The sequence below is a fragment of the Eurosta solidaginis genome, chromosome 1 (genome assembly GCF_040869045.1).
Source record: "Eurosta solidaginis isolate ZX-2024a chromosome 1, ASM4086904v1, whole genome shotgun sequence".
NCBI classification, from domain to species: domain Eukaryota; kingdom Metazoa; phylum Arthropoda; class Insecta; order Diptera; family Tephritidae; genus Eurosta; species Eurosta solidaginis.
Genome location: NC_090319.1, coordinates 205645644 through 205664233, shown reverse-complemented (window position 1 = coordinate 205664233; position 18590 = coordinate 205645644). Strand labels below are relative to the sequence as shown.

General features: G+C 44.6%; 2 protein-coding genes across 6 annotated transcripts in view; one reads left to right on the top strand and one right to left on the bottom strand.

The window, feature by feature from the left end:
• Positions 1 to 18590, bottom strand: part of LOC137239534 (acetylcholine receptor subunit alpha-like) — a 1517845-nt gene that overhangs the window by 1275614 nt on the left and 223641 nt on the right. The window lies entirely within an intron of this gene.
• On the top strand, positions 4106 to 14326 carry LOC137240724 (palmitoyltransferase ZDHHC3-like). Of its 5 annotated transcripts, none has more exons than XR_010949816.1 (4): positions 4111 to 4881; positions 6490 to 7126; positions 7197 to 7307; positions 7359 to 7418. XR_010949816.1 is itself a non-coding variant. In XM_067767350.1 (2 exons), exon 2 carries the CDS (start codon positions 5110 to 5112, stop codon positions 5935 to 5937), a length of 828 nt encoding a protein of 275 aa, XP_067623451.1. In that variant the 5' UTR covers positions 4838 to 4881; positions 4984 to 5109; the 3' UTR covers positions 5938 to 6262. The 5 variants fall into 5 exon arrangements, 1 of the variants encoding a protein (XP_067623451.1); XR_010949815.1 differs by lacking the exon at positions 7359 to 7418 and adding an exon at positions 14205 to 14326 and having other exon boundaries at positions 4112 to 4881; XR_010949817.1 differs by having other exon boundaries at positions 4106 to 4881; positions 7177 to 7439.

The following is an 18590-nucleotide window of genomic DNA, read 5'->3' as shown; positions in this document are numbered from 1 at the left end:
GCAAAAAATCGAGGAAGCGAAACAGGGCAAAGTGGCGATCCACAGTCTGTATCATCTTCAAACGGAGTACGATAGAAAGGAGTGCAGCTGGCGCTGCAAGGAACGCGGACACCGCCGCTTCCAATGCAGGGGCCGCTGGAGAATGTTCTGCTCAAGCTGTGGACAAGACAACATCCTCTCCAGGGACTGACTATGCCCTTCCACCAACAACTCCTCCGAAAACAACACATCCAGTATGCCGTCAAAATCTGTGAGAGGAAGCCGCCGAGCGCTATTTGTTCGGCCAGAGAAGCCAATGGAACCACGAAGCTGTGAACCCACTACCGAAATGCAAGTAGATGACCATTTCTACATACCGATAACAATCGAGGGCATGAGCGTGCGCGCGCTAGTGGACACCGGCGCCACCCTTTCATACGTCGATGAGTCAATGCGAAACCTACTGGAGAGGAACAACATCAAACCACATTTTAACAGGTGGAGCGTCCAATTGGCAGACCAGACGTGTGTCTAAAGTTCGAATTCATACCCAGCCAGGACTACGTACCAAGGACGAACGACTAACACAATGATGTCCGTCATCCCGAACCTGGCAGAACGGATCATCTTAGGAATGGACTTTCTACGGGAAAGGGGCATCACCTTCACGATAGATGGTCAGCCGTTAGAAGTCACCTTGACCAGGAGATCAGCCGTTCTAGACACATTTTGTGCAATGACCAGGCGGGAACACGTGAACAATGGTCAAAATTCGGAGCACCACCAGAAGCGACTGAGTAAAACCGTTAGACCAATTACCGCAGCCGATCATTCGACCATCCGTGTTCGGCCTGAGTGCGTCGTAAACCGGCAGTGGGTAGCCGCACACGGGTCGATCTTGGAGTGGATGGTGCGCTCAAAAGAAATAAATAAGAACACAGAGAGGAATTTCCTCGTTGTAATATAATATTTAATTTAGAGTGAAGGAAAATACAATGTGGTTACAATATTACCTTGGTGTTTTAAGTGACGATGGTGATCCTGGGCGATGTGAACTGCTTGGCGGTCAATCGAAAAAGAGACCTGTTATCCCGTTGAGGACAACCGCTAAGCCGCGAAAAAGTCCTCTGGTATTAAGGAGGGGAAAAAAAGCCACACACACAACAGCCCCCACATATACGTGCATGGGTGCTGACAACCCGCACACACACGTGCATGCGTATGAAACGCATTCATGTGCATGCATGCACACAAATGCGGCGTGAGTGTGGGTGGCTGGAAATATTATTAAAACGTTAGGGAGGGGCGCCGTCAATCAGATAAAAGTTAGGCATTGGGCCTAAACATGCCGCCCCCCTTGCGGTACGCAACATCACAGTCCGCCAAGGATCACCGACCGTGAAGAAGAGAAAAAAAAATAAAAAACTTATAATTAATTATATCTAACTTAACATAATGCCGGACAGTCCGCCGGCTTGGCGGCACGCAAAATGGTGGGAGCTTGGTTGCTGCTGCCTCGGTCATTCACCAATTTTCCCGTTATGGTGTAAGGCGTGAGCCAGGTTTGCCTAGAGCTAGGGATTGCGAAAAGAAGTAAGAAGATATACGTGTTCATATTTCTTGCCGTTTATTACAAATTCATTGGAAATTCTATGCTTGTGAATTTTGCATGAAGAAAATTCAATAAAAAATAACTGATTGTAATGATACAAGCTTTTAAAACGCACACCTCCATTGTGACTTCATACAAGTGGCGAATTTTCGATAAAACGTTCACAATAGTGATCAGCGAGTGAGTATTAATATGTTTTCTGTATACAAATTTAAAGCTGATTTGAAACAAATGTGCAATTCATGGAACTTCAATTTAATAACGGCGAACACAAGAAAAGGAAACCTTTCTTCCATTCTCTGGCCCTTCGCGACAGCCGTTCTCCCTGTCAGCTATGATTTGACACGTAGGCATGGCAATGGAGGCATAGAAAGATTTTTCACTTGTACGAACTCACAATGCACACCTCTTGCGACTGTGTACAACAGAAATTCAATAAAATAAAAAAGGATAAAAAGTGTAAAAATTCATGTATTTCGGTCGTTACCGAACATTTTGCTGTTAGGCCTTCGCTGTGCCCGAGAGTACCCAACCGAAGATGGTACTCTGAGCTAACAAAGGGCCAAACGTGGTGGGCAGAATCCCTGGGAGTATTATCTCGGCATATACATCTGTGCCTAGGACGAGGCGGATCGGGGCGGATGAGTAGAACTGCGGATCCGCCAGACGAAGATGTGCGTACGGGGCTGCGATGGCACTGTCGATGCTGGTTGTGGGTGTCGTGCGCCGAAAATTGGCTACGACCGCAGCATGGGTCGCAATCCTTCTGTTCTGTCCGTGTCTTCCTCGGATACGCAGCAGACATCCTGCTTGCCCGCCAATGTTGCTGGTAGGAAGTTGGAGCTCCTGGGCGAGCTCATCCGCAATCACTGTGGTGGGGGAGCATCCGTCGATTAAGGCGCGAACGAGGTGTAGCCGCCCCCCTGCTTCTATTTTCACGACCGCGGTGGGGGTGATCGCTACCGTCGGTTTCATGGTGGCGGTGGCAGCTGAATGCGGGGCTAGGAGCCCTGCCCGGAAGGCGGACACGGTGGTGAGCTGCAGCGAGTTGGATCCGTGACTGCGATCTCGTGGTTGATGATGGGTGTGATGTCGTTGTTGCAGGCGAAGAGGCCTTGTCTCCGCTCTGCGCTCGCGCGGTGGTTGTCTTCGTTGAGGGGCCTTAGTTTGCCGGCGAAGAGACCGAGTCTCCGCTCGGCCGTCACGAACATGGCGCTGGACGGTAGATGGGTTGTGCTGGAGCCGCTTCCTTTCGTGCTGCAAAAGCGGTCGATACGATTTGGCTGCTGGTGTTGTGTTTGGGCGAAGAGACCGAGTCTCCGCTCCGGTTCGGTGGATTCGAGCTGGACGAAGAGGCCCAGTCTCCGTTCCAGCATCTGACGCATATAACGATATGGAGTCGTCAATCCGCTCACGGGGTGATTCCAGCTCCTCCTCAACTTGTACACTCCATGGCTTGGAGCGGGCTTCGTGGAGTAGCTGTTCCTCTTCATCAATCGAGGAGATGTGAAACATCGTGTGATGTTTTTCGCCGCATTTTTTACATCGGCCTTGGCTTGGGCATGCGTTAGAGCGGTGGTCTAGAGCCAAGCAATTTCCACAGCAGCTCCCGCGGATCGCTAAGTAAAGACGCTCCTCGGGTTTTTTGGCCCGAAAGATGGGGCACAGGCGTATAGGATGTTGCTTAAAACAAGCGCGGCATTCCGACGTATAACGCATGACGTTCTTGGCAGCGTTTCGTTTTAAAGCGGCAAAACGACCCATTTTCCTGAAAGGAGTGAAATAGGTTTCAATGGGTCGGGTCATTGTCAAAGTGCATGGGCGAGTGGTCCCTAGTTGTATTATTGGGGATTTGGGAAATTTTATTAACGCGCGCATAAGGGGAAACATCTGTCGCTGCAAAAAAAATAATATTCATATGTGGCGTGCATTATGTGCATGGCCTCTTTCCCCGCACGTTATGTGCCTGGGTCTTTAGTCCTTATTTTGTTTATTTTGTGTCACCCGGCAGCGTTTTAGTTGGCCACGGGCACACTAGTGCTGCAGAAAATGAGCATTTACGATTTTCGGTTCACACATTCTGGTGCCGAACCGGGTAGAAAGTGTATAGCGTGGGTTCTTTTGAGTCGCTGTTATTTGTGTTGTTGGTGCTAAAACCCAACAACTTCCCTGCCCGCCACAAAAAAAATGTTTGCACAGCAAAATTGTATGCGATGTAAAGAAAAAATATGTTCGTTTTGGAAGAGGGGAGAGATTTATAAAACGTAGAATTTTTTATTTGTTGGTATTGCCCTCCGCTTATTTGTTCAACTTTTCCCAAGTACTCTTGTAGTCCTGTTTTATTGATGGCTTTTATCAAAAGGCACGGTTCCCGAAGGGTATTTGGCTCCTATACCGATTCCTCAGACTCGGGTTTTTGGGTACCCGTTTGCATCTTTTTATACATCCCTAATATAATGTACATTTAAACTCGGCATATATATGTACATACGTTGGTATAAGTATATGGGCAGTCAGTGCACGGACTTTACCGCATTGTTAGTTTGACCAACCTTTTTGACCCATTTTTCATTTTCTACTACTTCTGCTACCAAAACTTAGATTCTACCAATATTTCAGTATTTTCGCACTGAAAACATATACTGCGATCCTTTGGTACATGTGCTTAATTGCCGAGTATACCTAACTAACATTTAGGGATGACACTAACCAATTTTGAAAAAATTTGTGTACAGAATATGAGATAAATGTTGCAAATGAGTTCGCAAACATCTCCCTACGCTACTCTCATCAGTTCTGGTGATTAAATTTGAACGAAAGTCCACGTTTTAAGTACATATAATGCCGAAAAAGTGAGTATTATATTGGCGTAAGCTATTTATATACCAATTTACATGTACTTTTATCTTGCTTAAATGTTTTTAAAAGTGTTATTTCCGTGAAATGTGCTTTATTTACTTTGCAATAAAGTATGAATTGTTTTGTACAAATATTCAGTCTCGCTACTGTTTTCCAAATAAAATCTACCAACATTCCTGTTAACGTTGAAGGTCCGCGCACTGGTACAAGCATACCAACGGCAATGATAAAACAAAAAAAACGTATTCATACTTATATGCTTGTATTCAACGGGAAATTCCGATGAATTGAAACAACGGAAAATACATGGAATGATTTTTTTTCCATTTTTTCATTCTGGATTACGGCGTGGCTTGGCGTACAACCATTTTTTTCTAAACTACGGAGGCAACATCTAAGTACACAATGGTATAATCGTATAAGGATTTTTCGTACGTAAAGACTTTTTAAACTCAATTGTTGTATTAAAAAATTTATATTTAGAATGTGAGGAGCAAGCTCCAACTAATGCTGTCATACTAACTAGCTTATAGATGGATGGTTCGGCGAATAAAGTACTTAAAATATTAAGTACAAAGGTGTCTTAGCAAAACAAAAATTTGTCACAAATCTAATTAGAATAGTTTCTGAATAATAGCGGGGTGGTGACGAAGGCAATAATGACTTTCATACGAGATCCTTGTGGCATTGTTTGCCTAGTCATCACCTACGGTGCAGTTGCTTATGCAGATTACGTTGTGCTACGTTGGATTATAGTGCAAACTATGGAGGCAAGTATCTGGGCACCATTGCACGTAATATTGTTCAACACAACCGTGTTTCTGTTGTGCATGTCGCATCTCAAAGCCGTGCTTTCAGACCCAGGACGTGTGCCACTACCGGCAAACCGTCTTGATTTCTCAGACCTGCATACAACCGGCAAAAATAACAATAGTGGCGGCAGTGAATGGACTGTATGCACAAGATGTGAGACATACCGTCCGCCACGGGCACATCATTGTCGCATTTGCAAGCGTTGCATCAGGCGTATGGATCATCATTGTCCGTGGATAAATAACTGTGTAGGCGGAAGAAACCAGAAATTCTTTCTACAATTCCTTTTTTATGTGGGCTTGCTTTCGCTATATTCCATTTCATTAGTGGCTTACAGCTTCATCTATCCATGTACAACCTGTAATGTTTCAACATTGGAAACACAAACGAGAATGCTGCATAGTGTAATTCTTCTATTAGAATCTGCATTATTTGGACTTTTCGTTCTGGCTATAATGGTTGACCAGCTACATGCTATATTGCATGATGAAACGGCATTAGAAGCTGTACAAATGAAAGGTAAAGACGTGCAACGTCCTAGGCGTAGAAGGTGTCATCTATTTGCCGAGGTGTTTGGACGCGGTCATCCCATGTGTTGGCTTTTGCCGTGCACCAGTTTTGCTTCATCACAACGTTATTATGATACACCGCTTTTATCAAGTTATGACGTATAAAAACTTTAACAATGGTCATAAATTATTGAGTGTTTGAAAGAGTGTGCAATTTTTTTACACATAACATTTACATTGAAGTTTTACGATTTTTTTAAATTTTCTATGAATTTCATATTATGACTACCAATTGTATTTATAATTTGAGTAGTGGATTTCCGACTTCTGCGCATTTCATATATAGTTTAGTATGTTCGTCATAGTAAATTTTGTTAATTTGTAAGACATCAAGACGTACGTGGCTTGACTTGATTTCTAAATTAGTGACTGGAGAATTAAAATATAATAGTATGTACATTATATACGGATATTATAGTTTCAAACGTAAGCAAACTCCTGCATAAAAACGCTATGTTGTGTATGATAAAGGAGGAGTGGAAGTTAATAATTTTCAGTCACATTGTGTTGATGTGGGAACGCATCATAAAAATTGTTATAGTTTGGGATTAATTTGTACTCTTATATGAATATATATGTTATGTAAATTGGACTTCCGGCATTTACTTGTTTTTTATGCTGCTTTAAATTGTTCCCTTTTTTTTTTTTTTTAATAAGAATGCTGTTATATAAATCATCTGAGCTTGTGAGGTTTACTTAGTTACGTGACATTTGCACATACAATACGAATAAAACGCCACTGGAAACGATTATCACCAGCGACCACAGGCTCCATAACATCCAGACAGGCGTTCCCACGAAAATAGTGAACGCTGGCTACGTCGCGAAGATAGATGAATTTTATGGTTGCTATCGTGGTTTGACGCCGAAGTTAGTGGAATCAATTTTGAGCATGATTTGTAGCGAAAAAATTGCAGATAAGGCTGACCTACCATGGGTTGATGATGATAAAGACAACGTTGACCCTACTAATGAAGAGCTTTCTGTGCCGTTCACAATCAATGTTAAGGGTGAAGTTGTGCGGAGTGTTTCCGATATTATTGCACCTCATCCATTTCATGTAATATCACCGCGCCTGATGGCACACTTATAGCACGCGAAACGCTTGATGGATTCATCCTTGATTCAGTGAGAGGTCTCCAAAACTGAAGGTATTTTAGGAGTCTTTGCTGGTTTGGTGCCAAAACGTCTCTGCGATGTATCCTGTTTAGTGTTAACTACAACGACCGTAGTTATGCTGAACGAATATGTTATTGACAAACGTTAGAATGCAAGGCGGGAACTCGTTGATCCGGTAATTATATATTCCATAGCACTGAATTTACTGACGAAGTGGTGTCTCAGACTCGTTTTGAAATTTGCAGGTGTCTCGAGGAAGTACACGCGAGGTAACTACCCACAATTGCACATCAAGTATCCTGTTCCTTAACCTACCGAAATCCATCAACGATCGGCCCGCCATTGCGACCACGAACGTAAGTTTTTTAGTTGAAATGACCAAGTTAGTTTATAATAAGTTCCTTTAGATTTGTTTTGAAAGACGGTTTGACCTCTAAGGCGGATTTACCTTATAATTATATGCGGTTCAAACTTTTGCCGTAACAATAAAATTTGAATTGTGAGAATAAATTTGGGTTTGAAATTGTAGAAATGGCAGCACCCTTAAAAAAGTTGCATCTAAAGTATCATATGATACAATCATATTAAATTATACTTGGACAAGGAGGGATGATTCCAGGTTGGGATGAGGGTGTTGCCCAGTTGTCTGTAGGTCAACGCGTCAAACTTATGCTCAGCTGACTATGCTTGTTCGCTGACATCCCGGTGTGATTGCTCCACATGCAACTTTTGATGTTGAGCTACTGAAAGTTGAATAATTTTAGCCAAGTATACATAAATACTGATATTAGGGGGAGATATGAGAGTTGGGAGTAATGAACTTCTCAAACGTGTTAAAAGCCTCTTTTATCTAAGCACCAGTATGGAATTTTGCTCCATGCCTTTTGAAAACCGACTAAAGTACAAATTGTAATTTACCAACGGTTATTCAGGCGTACTATTTAGGTATTGCACGTTCTTATAAATGTAGTTGCCAAGATCCGTATCTCATTCTTGATAACATTAAATTAATGCCGTATATATGAGGAACCGACAATAATCACTTATTTAAGGTGATCGCGATATATATGATCAAGAATTAGAGCCTAGGTCAGTTCCTCTCTGATCTCTGTATCGGGTGACGTCATAAAAAACCAGCTGGGTAAAGGGCGCTTTTTTTAGCACCATTAATGAATCATTCACGGAAGTGATGTTTGAACTCCTGATTATAAATTGTCTAGACAAGTAAGAAATTTCAAAAGGGTACTTATGAAAAGCTTTTAAGTGTAAAAATTGTAGAACTGTGACCAGTAAATCTACCCAGCATAGATGAGATATAATAGTGTGATAAGTAATCACATCATATTAGAGCAGAGGGACGTGCTGCCATCAGATGCAAACACATCGCGGCATGTTAGAACAAATCGCGGAACATGAAATCTAAAGTCAAGTCAGGATGATAATTTTTGCTGATATGATGGAAATATAAACTGTTTCATTTGGCTCTTGTGTATCATGTCGTCACTAGATCACGATGTTCTGTTGCGCTAGTTGTTTATGGTTTACGAGAGTGCACGATTCCTTGGTGTCGGCACTTTTCATAAAGCCTATATGCAACATTATTCGAATGACGATGCATTTTGCAAGTTTGATTCTATTCTTGGCCTCGTGCATTCTAAATCTGTGGCAGACAACGGATCTGCGTTAGGGTTCTGGTGTCCTCGCTCGGGGTGAGCGAGTGAATGGGGGTTTGATTTTGAAAATTGAAAATAAGGTGGCAGATGGAGATCTGCATTAGGGTGGTTGATTGGCCTTATTTCGGTGAACGAGCGCTGGGGTTTTGGACGTCCCTTTTTCTCGATGGATTATCGATATGCAAGTGGCGTTCGGAAGGGAGTGAGGGAGGGGGACGGAGGGTTTGTTACGAGGAGCTATTGGCCTTCTCGCAATCCGTCTCCTCCGTTGGGAAGAAGGATCAGTTTGACCAAAGGTCGTCTGACTTGACCCTTCTCGGTAAAGAGGTCGACTACACGTTCTCGGTTATCTTCTCCGGGGTGTACGTTGACGACTCTACCTAGCCTCCACTCGTTGGGAGATAAGTTGTCCTCTTTGAGGACAGCGAGATCTCCCACTTTTATGTTTTCTTTGGGATGCTTCCACTTCACTCGTTTTTGAAGTTCGGATAGATATTCCACCTTCCATCGTTTGCAGAAAGTGTGATGGAGGGCTTTGAGTTTCTGCCATCGATTGATCATCGAGGCAGAGCTCTCACTGGCATCTGGCTCTGGTGGAGCCAGCAGGTGGCTGCCGGTTAGGAAATGTCCGGGGGTTAGGGGTTCCAGGTCCGTTGGGTCAATCGATCCTGGACTGAGAGGGCGCGAGTTGAGGCACGCCTCAATCCTGCACAAAAGTGTTTGGAACTCCTCCATAGTATATTTGTGGGGAGAAGCAATCTTTTTGAAGTGGCTTTTGAAGCTCTTCACTCCCGCTTCCCACAGGCCGCCCATATGTGGAGCGGCGGCGGGAATAAAATGCCAGCTCAATGCTTGATGGCTATACTTTGAGACTGTTTTGTCTCGGCTTTCGGCCAGAAAGGCTTTAAATTCGGATCGTAAAGATCTTGATGCTCCGACAAAGTTTGTACCATTGTCGGAGTAGATGTTCTTCGGACATCCTCTTCTCGCGATAAAACGCGAGAAGGCTGCGAGAAAGCATGGGGTGCTGAGGTCACTAGTGGCCTCTAAGTGAATGGCCTTAGTGGAGAAACAGACAAAAAGGCATACGTAGCCTTTTGACAGTCGACATCCCCTACCGCGGTAGCTTTTGATGTCGAAAGGCCCTGCAAAGTCTACCCCGGTATTGGTGAACGCGCGGGTAAAAGTAGTCCGTTCGCAGGGAAGGGTCCCCATAAGTTGGGACTGTACCTGCTTTCGGTGAATAATGCAGGTTTTGCACTTGTGGATGATGGCTCTGATCATGGTCTTGACATTCGGTATCCAGTATTGGGTTCGGATAAGACGGAGCATGAGCTGGTTCTCGCCATGAAGGGAGTCATGATGAGCCATCATAACTGTAAGGCGAGACAGCCTACAATTGTACGGCAAGATGATCGGATGACGCTCATTGTATGACATGTCCTTTGAAGCCCCTAGACGCCCCCCTGTTCTAATAATATCATCTTTGTCGATATATGGGTTGAGTGACAGTATTTCACTCTTTCGATCGATAGGTTCCCTATTTTTCAATTTTAAATATTCTGTCCCGTAAAATTGTTTCTGGCAGACTCGTATTAATGCTTGAGTCGTTGCCTTAATCTCATCGGCTGAGATTATGCACGACCTTTCGTGGAACATTGCTTTAGTTTTTGGGTGAGTTCGTTTATAAAATCTCCTAACATAGGAAAGAACCTTTAAAGCCCTGGGTAAATTTGAAAAACGGTCGAGAATATCTACATGATCTACCCTTGTCGTGGCATATGTTTGTGCCCTCTTCTCCTCAACGGACGTTTTGTATTCGGTCTCTTGTGCTGGCCAGTGGGAATTGTCTTCTTGCAGCCAAGAAGGTCCCTGCCACCACAACGAATTGTTGGTCAACTCTGATGCAAGTAGTCCTCTGCTTCCTAGATCCGCTGGATTAGATTCCGAGTCCACGTGAAGCCAGTCCTTGCTACCGACCATATCGATGATCTTAGTGATTCGGTGTGCGACGAAGGTTGACCAGGAACAGGGCGGCTTTCTTATCCATGCGAGTACGATGGTTGAATCCGTCCAGAGGTGAACTTTTACGGGTCCCAAATGAATATTTCGGAATATTGATTCCATCATTTCTGCGAGAAGCACGGCGCCGCAGAGTTCTAAACGTGGTAGCGAGATGGTTTTCACTGGAGCTACTCTGGTTTTTGCTAAGAGTAAGTGAATGAAAAACTGATCGTCTCTTTTTACGCGCATATATATCGCTGCAGCATATGCTTTCTCGGAAGCGTCACAGAAGCCGTGGATTTCTATTTCGCCTTCCGGGGAAAAATTTACCCACCGCGGTATCCGTATGTTATCTATTTCGCCATAGTGTTGGGTGAAGGTTTTCCACCGTTCTAATGTATTTGGTGAGACAGGCTCATCCCATCCGGTGCCTTCTAACCAAATATTCTGCATTAATATTTTTGCTACTATGACCATTGGTGCAAGCCAGCCTAAAGGGTCGAAAAGTTTGGCTATAGCGGATAGGATTGCGCGTTTGGTGATGTTCTCGCCCTTCTCTAAAACTCCTGCGGTGAAGTAAAACATGTCTGAATGCGCGTTCCATCGTATTCCGAGTGCCTTCACCGAGCTAGCCTCTTCAAACGCTAGGAAGTCCTCGCTGAGCAAATCCGTTTTGGGGATGTCCTGAAGGACTTCCTCACAATTGGATGTCCACTTGCGCAATGGAAAGCCAGCTGAGTGTAATGCTTCGCGAATCTCGTTCCTTGCTTTGATAGTTGACGCTATTGTATGCCCTCCAGATAAAACGTCGTCGACATACATACTTTCGCGTAATATACCCGATGCTATTGGGTGGGTATTTTCTACATCATTAGCCAATTGTAGAAGTGACCGTATCGCGAGGTAGGGGGCGCAGTTTACACCAAATGTGACAGTCTTTAGTTCGTAAAGACTGATGGGTTCGTTGGGGGATGTTCGATGGACAATTCTTTGAAATTTGGCGTGATTATCGGTCACCCAAATTTGCCTATACATCTTTTCTATGTCACTATTAAAGACAAAGCGATACAGTCGCCAACGTAAAATTAAAATAGGCAAGTCTGCTTGGAGTACTGGACCTGGGTGGAGTATGTCGTTTAGACTAATGCCATTTGCTGTCGGACTTGACGCGTTGAAGACGACGCGCACCTTGGTAGTGGTACTTTCCGCCTTTACAACGGCGTGGTGGGGCAGGAAATAATTATCCGAATCGTCGGATGGTACATTATTTTTAATTTTTCTCATATGTCCAAGCGTTTCGTATTCGGATAACACCCGAACATACTCTTTCCCTAACTCTTGGTTTTTCAGTAATCGCCCCTCATTTCTGAAGAATTGTGAACATGCGCGCTTTAGAGACGGTCCTAATGCAATCTTCTCAGGGTAATCCTGCCTGAATGGTAGCGAGACTGTATATCTTCCACTTTCATCACGTTTTGTTGTGTCCTTAAATAATTGTTCACAATACTTTTCTTCTTCATTAAGCATTTTGTTTTTGGGAACATTTTCTACCTCCCAGAAAGCTTTTAATTGGTTGTCCAACGCAACCTCGTTGTAGAATGACATGATGCTCTTCGTTGGACTCGGTGCTTCGATGCGACCGGTTAGTATCCAACCGAACACTGTCTCTTGGGCCAAAAGTGTATTTAGTACATTCTTTTTCAGACCACTCAGTATAATTTGGGGATATATGTCTCCTCCAAGTATGAGGTCTACATCTTCGTTGATGTAGAACCTCTTGTCTGCCAAAACCAAGTCTGGGAATGCCTGCATAGTCATGACGTTGATATGGCAGGATGGAAGATTCCCAGTGAGTTTGGCTAGGACTAGAACGGGTGTAGTCAGGGTGAAGCAGGCATCCACTGGTGAACGTAATTCAATTTTGGATGCTTCTTTCACCTGGGCTGACACCGAATTTGTGATGCCTGAAACTTGGGCATGCATTTTTCTCGCTGGCAAATTGATTCTGCGTTTCAGTCTTTCAGTTATAAAGGAACATTCAGACCCTGAATCAATTAATGCCCGTGTGGAGAAGTCGGTACCATTATGGCGAATGTGTACGCGAGCAGTTCCTAATAGCACGCCTGTGCTGGAATTGGCATGACAGGATTTTACATTCTGGTTCGCAGATTGTCGCGCCTGTGCCGAAGTTGTTGGGCTATTATCCGCATCTTTGAAAGGATTGCGTACAGCCGTGTGCTGAGATGTATCCGCATGCAGGAGCGTGTGGTGACGAGAGTGGCATTTGGAACAGTTGTAGGAACTGGTGCACTTCGTCACGGTGTGTCCTGGGGATAAGCAATTCAGGCAGCCACTTGTGGATTTTATAAATTTAATCCTTTCTACTGGGGTTAAGTCGCAGAAGCGTGAACAGTTGCGTAATCTGTGTTCAGGGGATTTACACATTTTACAAATTGATTTTATTGTTTGCTTGGATACTTTCGTTTGAAAAGCACCAAGTCTTTTCGTAGGGGTTTCCGTTGATTGTCGCGACGCGTTTGGTTTTTGCACTTTCGAAGTGGCATGCCCTGTAAAACCAGACACTGTTTCAAGTGTCTGAAACCGATTAGACAGGAATTTATCCATATCCTCCCACTTGGATATGTCCATTTTATGGTCTATACTTTGCTCCCAAAGAGCCAGCGTGCTCTCTGGTAACTTGGTTGAGCATAGATAGGTCAGGATTGCATCCCAATTGGAAGTGTCAATTTTGTGGCATTTGAGGGACGAAATACAATTATTTATATCATTTTGCAGCTTTTTTATTGAACTGCCACACTCACTTTCTACCTTTTTTAAGTTAAATAAAATTTGTAGTTGTGTGTTAACTAAGATACGTTTGTTTTCGTATCTTTCACACAAGTTTTTCCAGGCCATCTCGAAACCTTCATTTGTGAGGGGGCATTTTTTAACGATATCTTTTGCTTCGCCCTGCGTTTTGTTGTTGAGATGGAATAACTTTTCCACCCCTTTCAAGCTGGAATTGTTTATATAAATTGCCGTGAAAAGGTCGCGAAAAGTTGGCCAAGACAGATAATCCCCTTTAAAAACTTCCGTATCGCAAGCAGGGAGGCGAATTTTATGCCCATGAGGTTCTTGCTCAGGGTTGACGTTCTTTTCATCCTTCTTGTATTTTTCTGCCTCAGCAGATATAGACGCTGAACATCGCACGTAGATTGCGTATGCTGCCTTTTGCTTCTTTCTGATCGCCATAACGTCATCCGCTGACACCTCATCAGATCCCAATAGCGAATCAAACGCAGACTTTACCTTCTTCCACAAGAGCCGCAACTCTTCCTGCTGTATTGCCAGGGTGTGTTTGCTATGGTCGCTCTCCGGAATAAGGCTGTAATCTTTATCAAACTCTGCGATTGATTCTGCTAAACGGATGTAGGTTTCCATTGTCTTGGTTACGTTTATTAAAGAGAAAATTGCCGATTAGAAATAATGAGAGTCTCCTGAATTAAGATACCTGGCCTAGCAGTAAATTAAAAAACTTTGAATTTCGACGTTTTATATTTATTACTTTTATTTCAGACTTTGTCAGCGTAGGGACAACGGAAAAGGGTTAATTTTTGGACTTTTTGTCACAGCAGTGAAAAATAGCAAACGATATTATGTACAAACTTTTTGTCTCAGCGGCAACAACAAAAAGGGACCACTCGCCACCTCCACAAATAATGGGTGTATTTTTGAGAAAGTGAAAAAATGCGTGCAATATACGAAACTAAGCGCAAGAAAAAAGTGTAAAAAGTGTTTAAAAAGTGAAGTGAGCACCGGATTAATTAAATTAAATTGAACTTGATTTCGTGTTTGTGATGTGCAAATAAACAACAACAAAATCCTATTTAGTATGGTGCGGAAAGTGAGGTTAGGTTACCCTCTTCCTTGTGTTGTGTCTGGCAAACCTTACCACTGGTGGGGGGATAGACCAGATAATCACAAGGACGGAATAAATTAACAAATCGAGTGGTTTAACTTTTAAAATGGAAAAATGGTGCCCACTAAGTAATTTCACTTTTTACACTTCTTCTCGATTTCAATATTTCGCGCACAACACAGGTGTTTTCTTTATTTTTCTTCAATAACACTTAAAAAAAATGGCAAGAAATATAACACTTACTTCTCTTTGTGCTGTGGCTCCGGTATTTGTATAATATAATATAATCCCACTTTTCTCGCTGTTGTGTTTGGCAAATAAATCCTTTGATGAGTTTTTGTGGCAATTCGCAAGTTTTGTAGTAGGCAAAATCCTTCGGCAAAAGGTTTTGAGGTTGATAAATTGTGCTGTGTTGTGGACTGTATAACAAAGAGGCGCTTTTAGTTCCTGGTGAGGAGGACCAATGTTCGGCCTGAGTGCGTCGTAAACCGGCAGTGGGTAGCCGCACACGGGTCGATCTTGGAGTGGATGGTGCGCTCAAAAGAAATAAATAAGAACACAGAGAGGAATTTCCTCGTTGTAATATAATATTTAATTTAGAGTGAAGGAAAATACAATGTGGTTACAATATTACCTTGGTGTTTTAAGTGACGATGGTGATCCTGGGCGATGTGAACTGCTTGGCGGTCAATCGAAAAAGAGACCGGTTATCCCGTTGAGGACAACCGCTAAGCCGCGAAAAAGTCCTCTGGTATTAAGGAGGGGAAAAAAAGCCACACACACAACAGCCCCCACATATACGTGCATGGGTGCTGACAACCCGCACACACACGTGCATGCGTATGAAACGCATGCATGTGCATGCATGCACACAAATGCGGCGTGAGTGTGGGTGGCTGGAAATATTATTAAAACGTTAGGGAGGGGCGCCGTCAATCAGATAAAAGTTAGGCATTGGGCCTAAACAATCCGTAAACATAACCGACCGCTGAAGCAACGCTTCTTACCCGTTACCCGGCTATACGAACCAGATATATTTAACACAATAAAAAGCGAAAAAGAAGAGCCCGGTGAGATTATTGGCATCCGTGTAATATCCGCGGACATGGGAAATAGTAACTACTGACTTCGTGCCACCACTACCACGTTCCAAGCTAAGAAGCACTTACCTCCTCGCCATGATCTACAATTTCTACAAGTGGTTGGAGTTAATCCCGGCGCGCCAAGCAAAAACGGCAAGCGTGCTCAAACCGTTACAAGAAAAGTTCATATAACGACATGGTTGTCCGAAAACCTTCCCCACCGTCAATGGGAAGCAGTTCGGCGGAAAAGCGTTACAACGTTCCTGAGCGACCGCCGCACATGGGATTAAGAGATTCCACAAATGGCACTTGCAATGAATATGGTCAGCAAAGAGGGTACAAAAGCATCTTCAGCAGGCATAAACTTCGGTGAAATAAAACCACGTCAGAGCGGGTGCACACGGAGGGAGCAGTACCAGTGGCCAACCAACCGAGCAAAAATGCAAAGGGGATCAATTTTTTTCGAGTCACATTTTACCGAGTACCTGATGGCCATGATGAAATCACAACCCGAGGAAGATGGAAACGAAGAAGAAGAATGTTGTGTATTATAATGAATTGTATGAACAATGAAATATAATTGTTCTTTAGTTATACAAATGAATTAAAAACGTGGCATATAAACATAAACTCTGTTAGATATAAGTGGAATGACTCTGTATATTTTTGAGAGAAAAGAAAAAAATAATTAATAAAGTGCTTCGCCCACATGCACACCGGCATAAGACCTAGGCCATGCCTGGAGATCCATCCTACCCCACCGCAGGTTTCCGCCAACCGAAGTGGCAGGGGGGCTGTAACGTAGCGTTACAATAACATAACTCCCCTGTACTTCCTTTTTCACTTACACCTGAACTGCCCTGTACTATAGAATAGCCAACAACCACTATGGTAAATAACCACACGCTACCAACGACTGAAGGCAAACGAATGGTGTCTTACGTCAACACAAGAATATCACAATAATGGTGTATTAGTTTCTCAAACCGTTTGCGGCACCACCCGTATAACAGTGCATTTTTGCAATTCAGTCCTCACAGGTGAGCCTGCGGGAGTGGTTGTCTTTTTAAAGACAAAATTGCCACTCCGGCTAGCTAGCTGAGTGGAAGGGGCGCTGTCATGGCGCGGGTCACCCTCCACCTGGGCTGAACGGCGCGAATGGTGTCTTCGGACTATCTCCCTCGGTCGTCCCCCTAGGTGTTGGGGGGCACGACGCCCTAATGACTAAACCGCCCCTCCCCCGCAGCTCGGACTGAACGGAAGGGGGCGCTGGTATGGCTCGGGTCACGACCACGACCACGACCAAGCGACCCCTCCTCCCCAGCTCTTGTATAATAAGCTGGCCGGAGCGGGTTTAACCACACCCACTAGCGAGCTGGGGGAGAAGAGGGTGCGGCCGTGGCGCCGGTCACCCCCCTTGCACCGCCCGGACGACGAGAGTGGTGTCTTCGGGCTATTTCCCTCCGTCGCCCTGGCCAGGCAGGGGATAGCTCGCCGCCCGAACGACCGCACGACCCCCTCTCTACAGATCTGGTTTCGGCCGTGGGCCGATGCGTGTGCACGAAAAGCTACCGCTGTGCCGTTAAGGTGCACTTCCCCGCCGCCCACGGATCGATCCACGGTGTCACGCACCTTCTATCAGCGTCCAAGTAGGGAGGCCGGGGTGTCCAGCGGTGAAACCAGCACTAACCCGAGTCCCCACAGTCCCTTCCCTCCCGAAGACTACCGATCAATCCGATTCCGCCGTTACCGTCAACCGACCCCGCCCGGAACGAGCCGCCACTGTCCAGGTGCAACCCATCGCCAGCCTACTTCCCCTCTCTCCCGGCCGTGGTACGCGCACCGTAGCCCACCGCCGCTGCCGTCGCATCAGCGCCCCTCTGGTGCCGCCGCTGCTTCCATCCCGCCGGTACTACGCCGACCGTTGGCCGTCCGCCATACTACCACCGTGCCGATCCCGCCTTACTGGTGCCGCCGCTGAAACACCAACCACTGGCCGTTCGCCATCCTACCGCCGTTAAGTCGTCGCTGCTCCGGCGACCGTTGGCCGTCCGCCATCCTACCGCCGTTAAGCCGCTGCATCCGTCCCGCCGCTGCCATGACGACCGTTGGCCGTCCGCCATCCTATCGCCGTTAAGCCGCTGCTTCTATCCCGCCGCACATAAATATTGTGTTTTTATTCAGTAGGGGTTTGTGGGACCTTTACTCGACTCTGGATTGACTGAGCGTTACCCCAGCCTTAGATAAAGCCCACCTCATACATTTAATTGCATATATTTTGGCGGGTGGTCATGACCCCGTTTAGACGGTTAAGCGCCAGTTAAGTAAGTAAGTAAGGTCATGACCCCCATCCGACGAGTTAGCTGGGGCCAGCAAGCATGCGTCCCCGTCCTGTCCCTAAAAACAAAGCTACATAACAGCAATATTAGAAATGCCATCACCAGCCGGTTCAACGTTTGACTTGAAATGATGCAATGAACATTAAATTCAAATATCTACTATAAGAAGTTATCAAATGAACATTTGCATAAATTAAAATTTAACAATTTGAAAATTTGAAAACAGCAAACTTGACTTCGAAACTTGTCAGTTAAAATTTGTACATATTTACATAAGTATTCGAAATTTAAATAACAAATTTAAAAGATATACGTCCCCTTTTGTAATAACACAAGATCTACCTCTATAGTTCTTTATCTCGAAAGGTCCTGCGAAATCAACGCCGGTGTTTGTGAAGGCCCTAGAGAAAGTCGTGCGTTCTGAAGGTAGGAAAGTCATGATTTGAGATTGCGTTTGCTTTTTGTATATAGCGCATATCTTGCAATTGTGAATGACTGACTTGATCTTAACTTTGATCCGAGAGATCTAATATTGTGCTCGACTAAGTAGCAACATTAACTGCTGTTCTCCATGAAGTGATATTTCGTGGATAAACTTCACTAACAAGCGTGAGTAATGGCA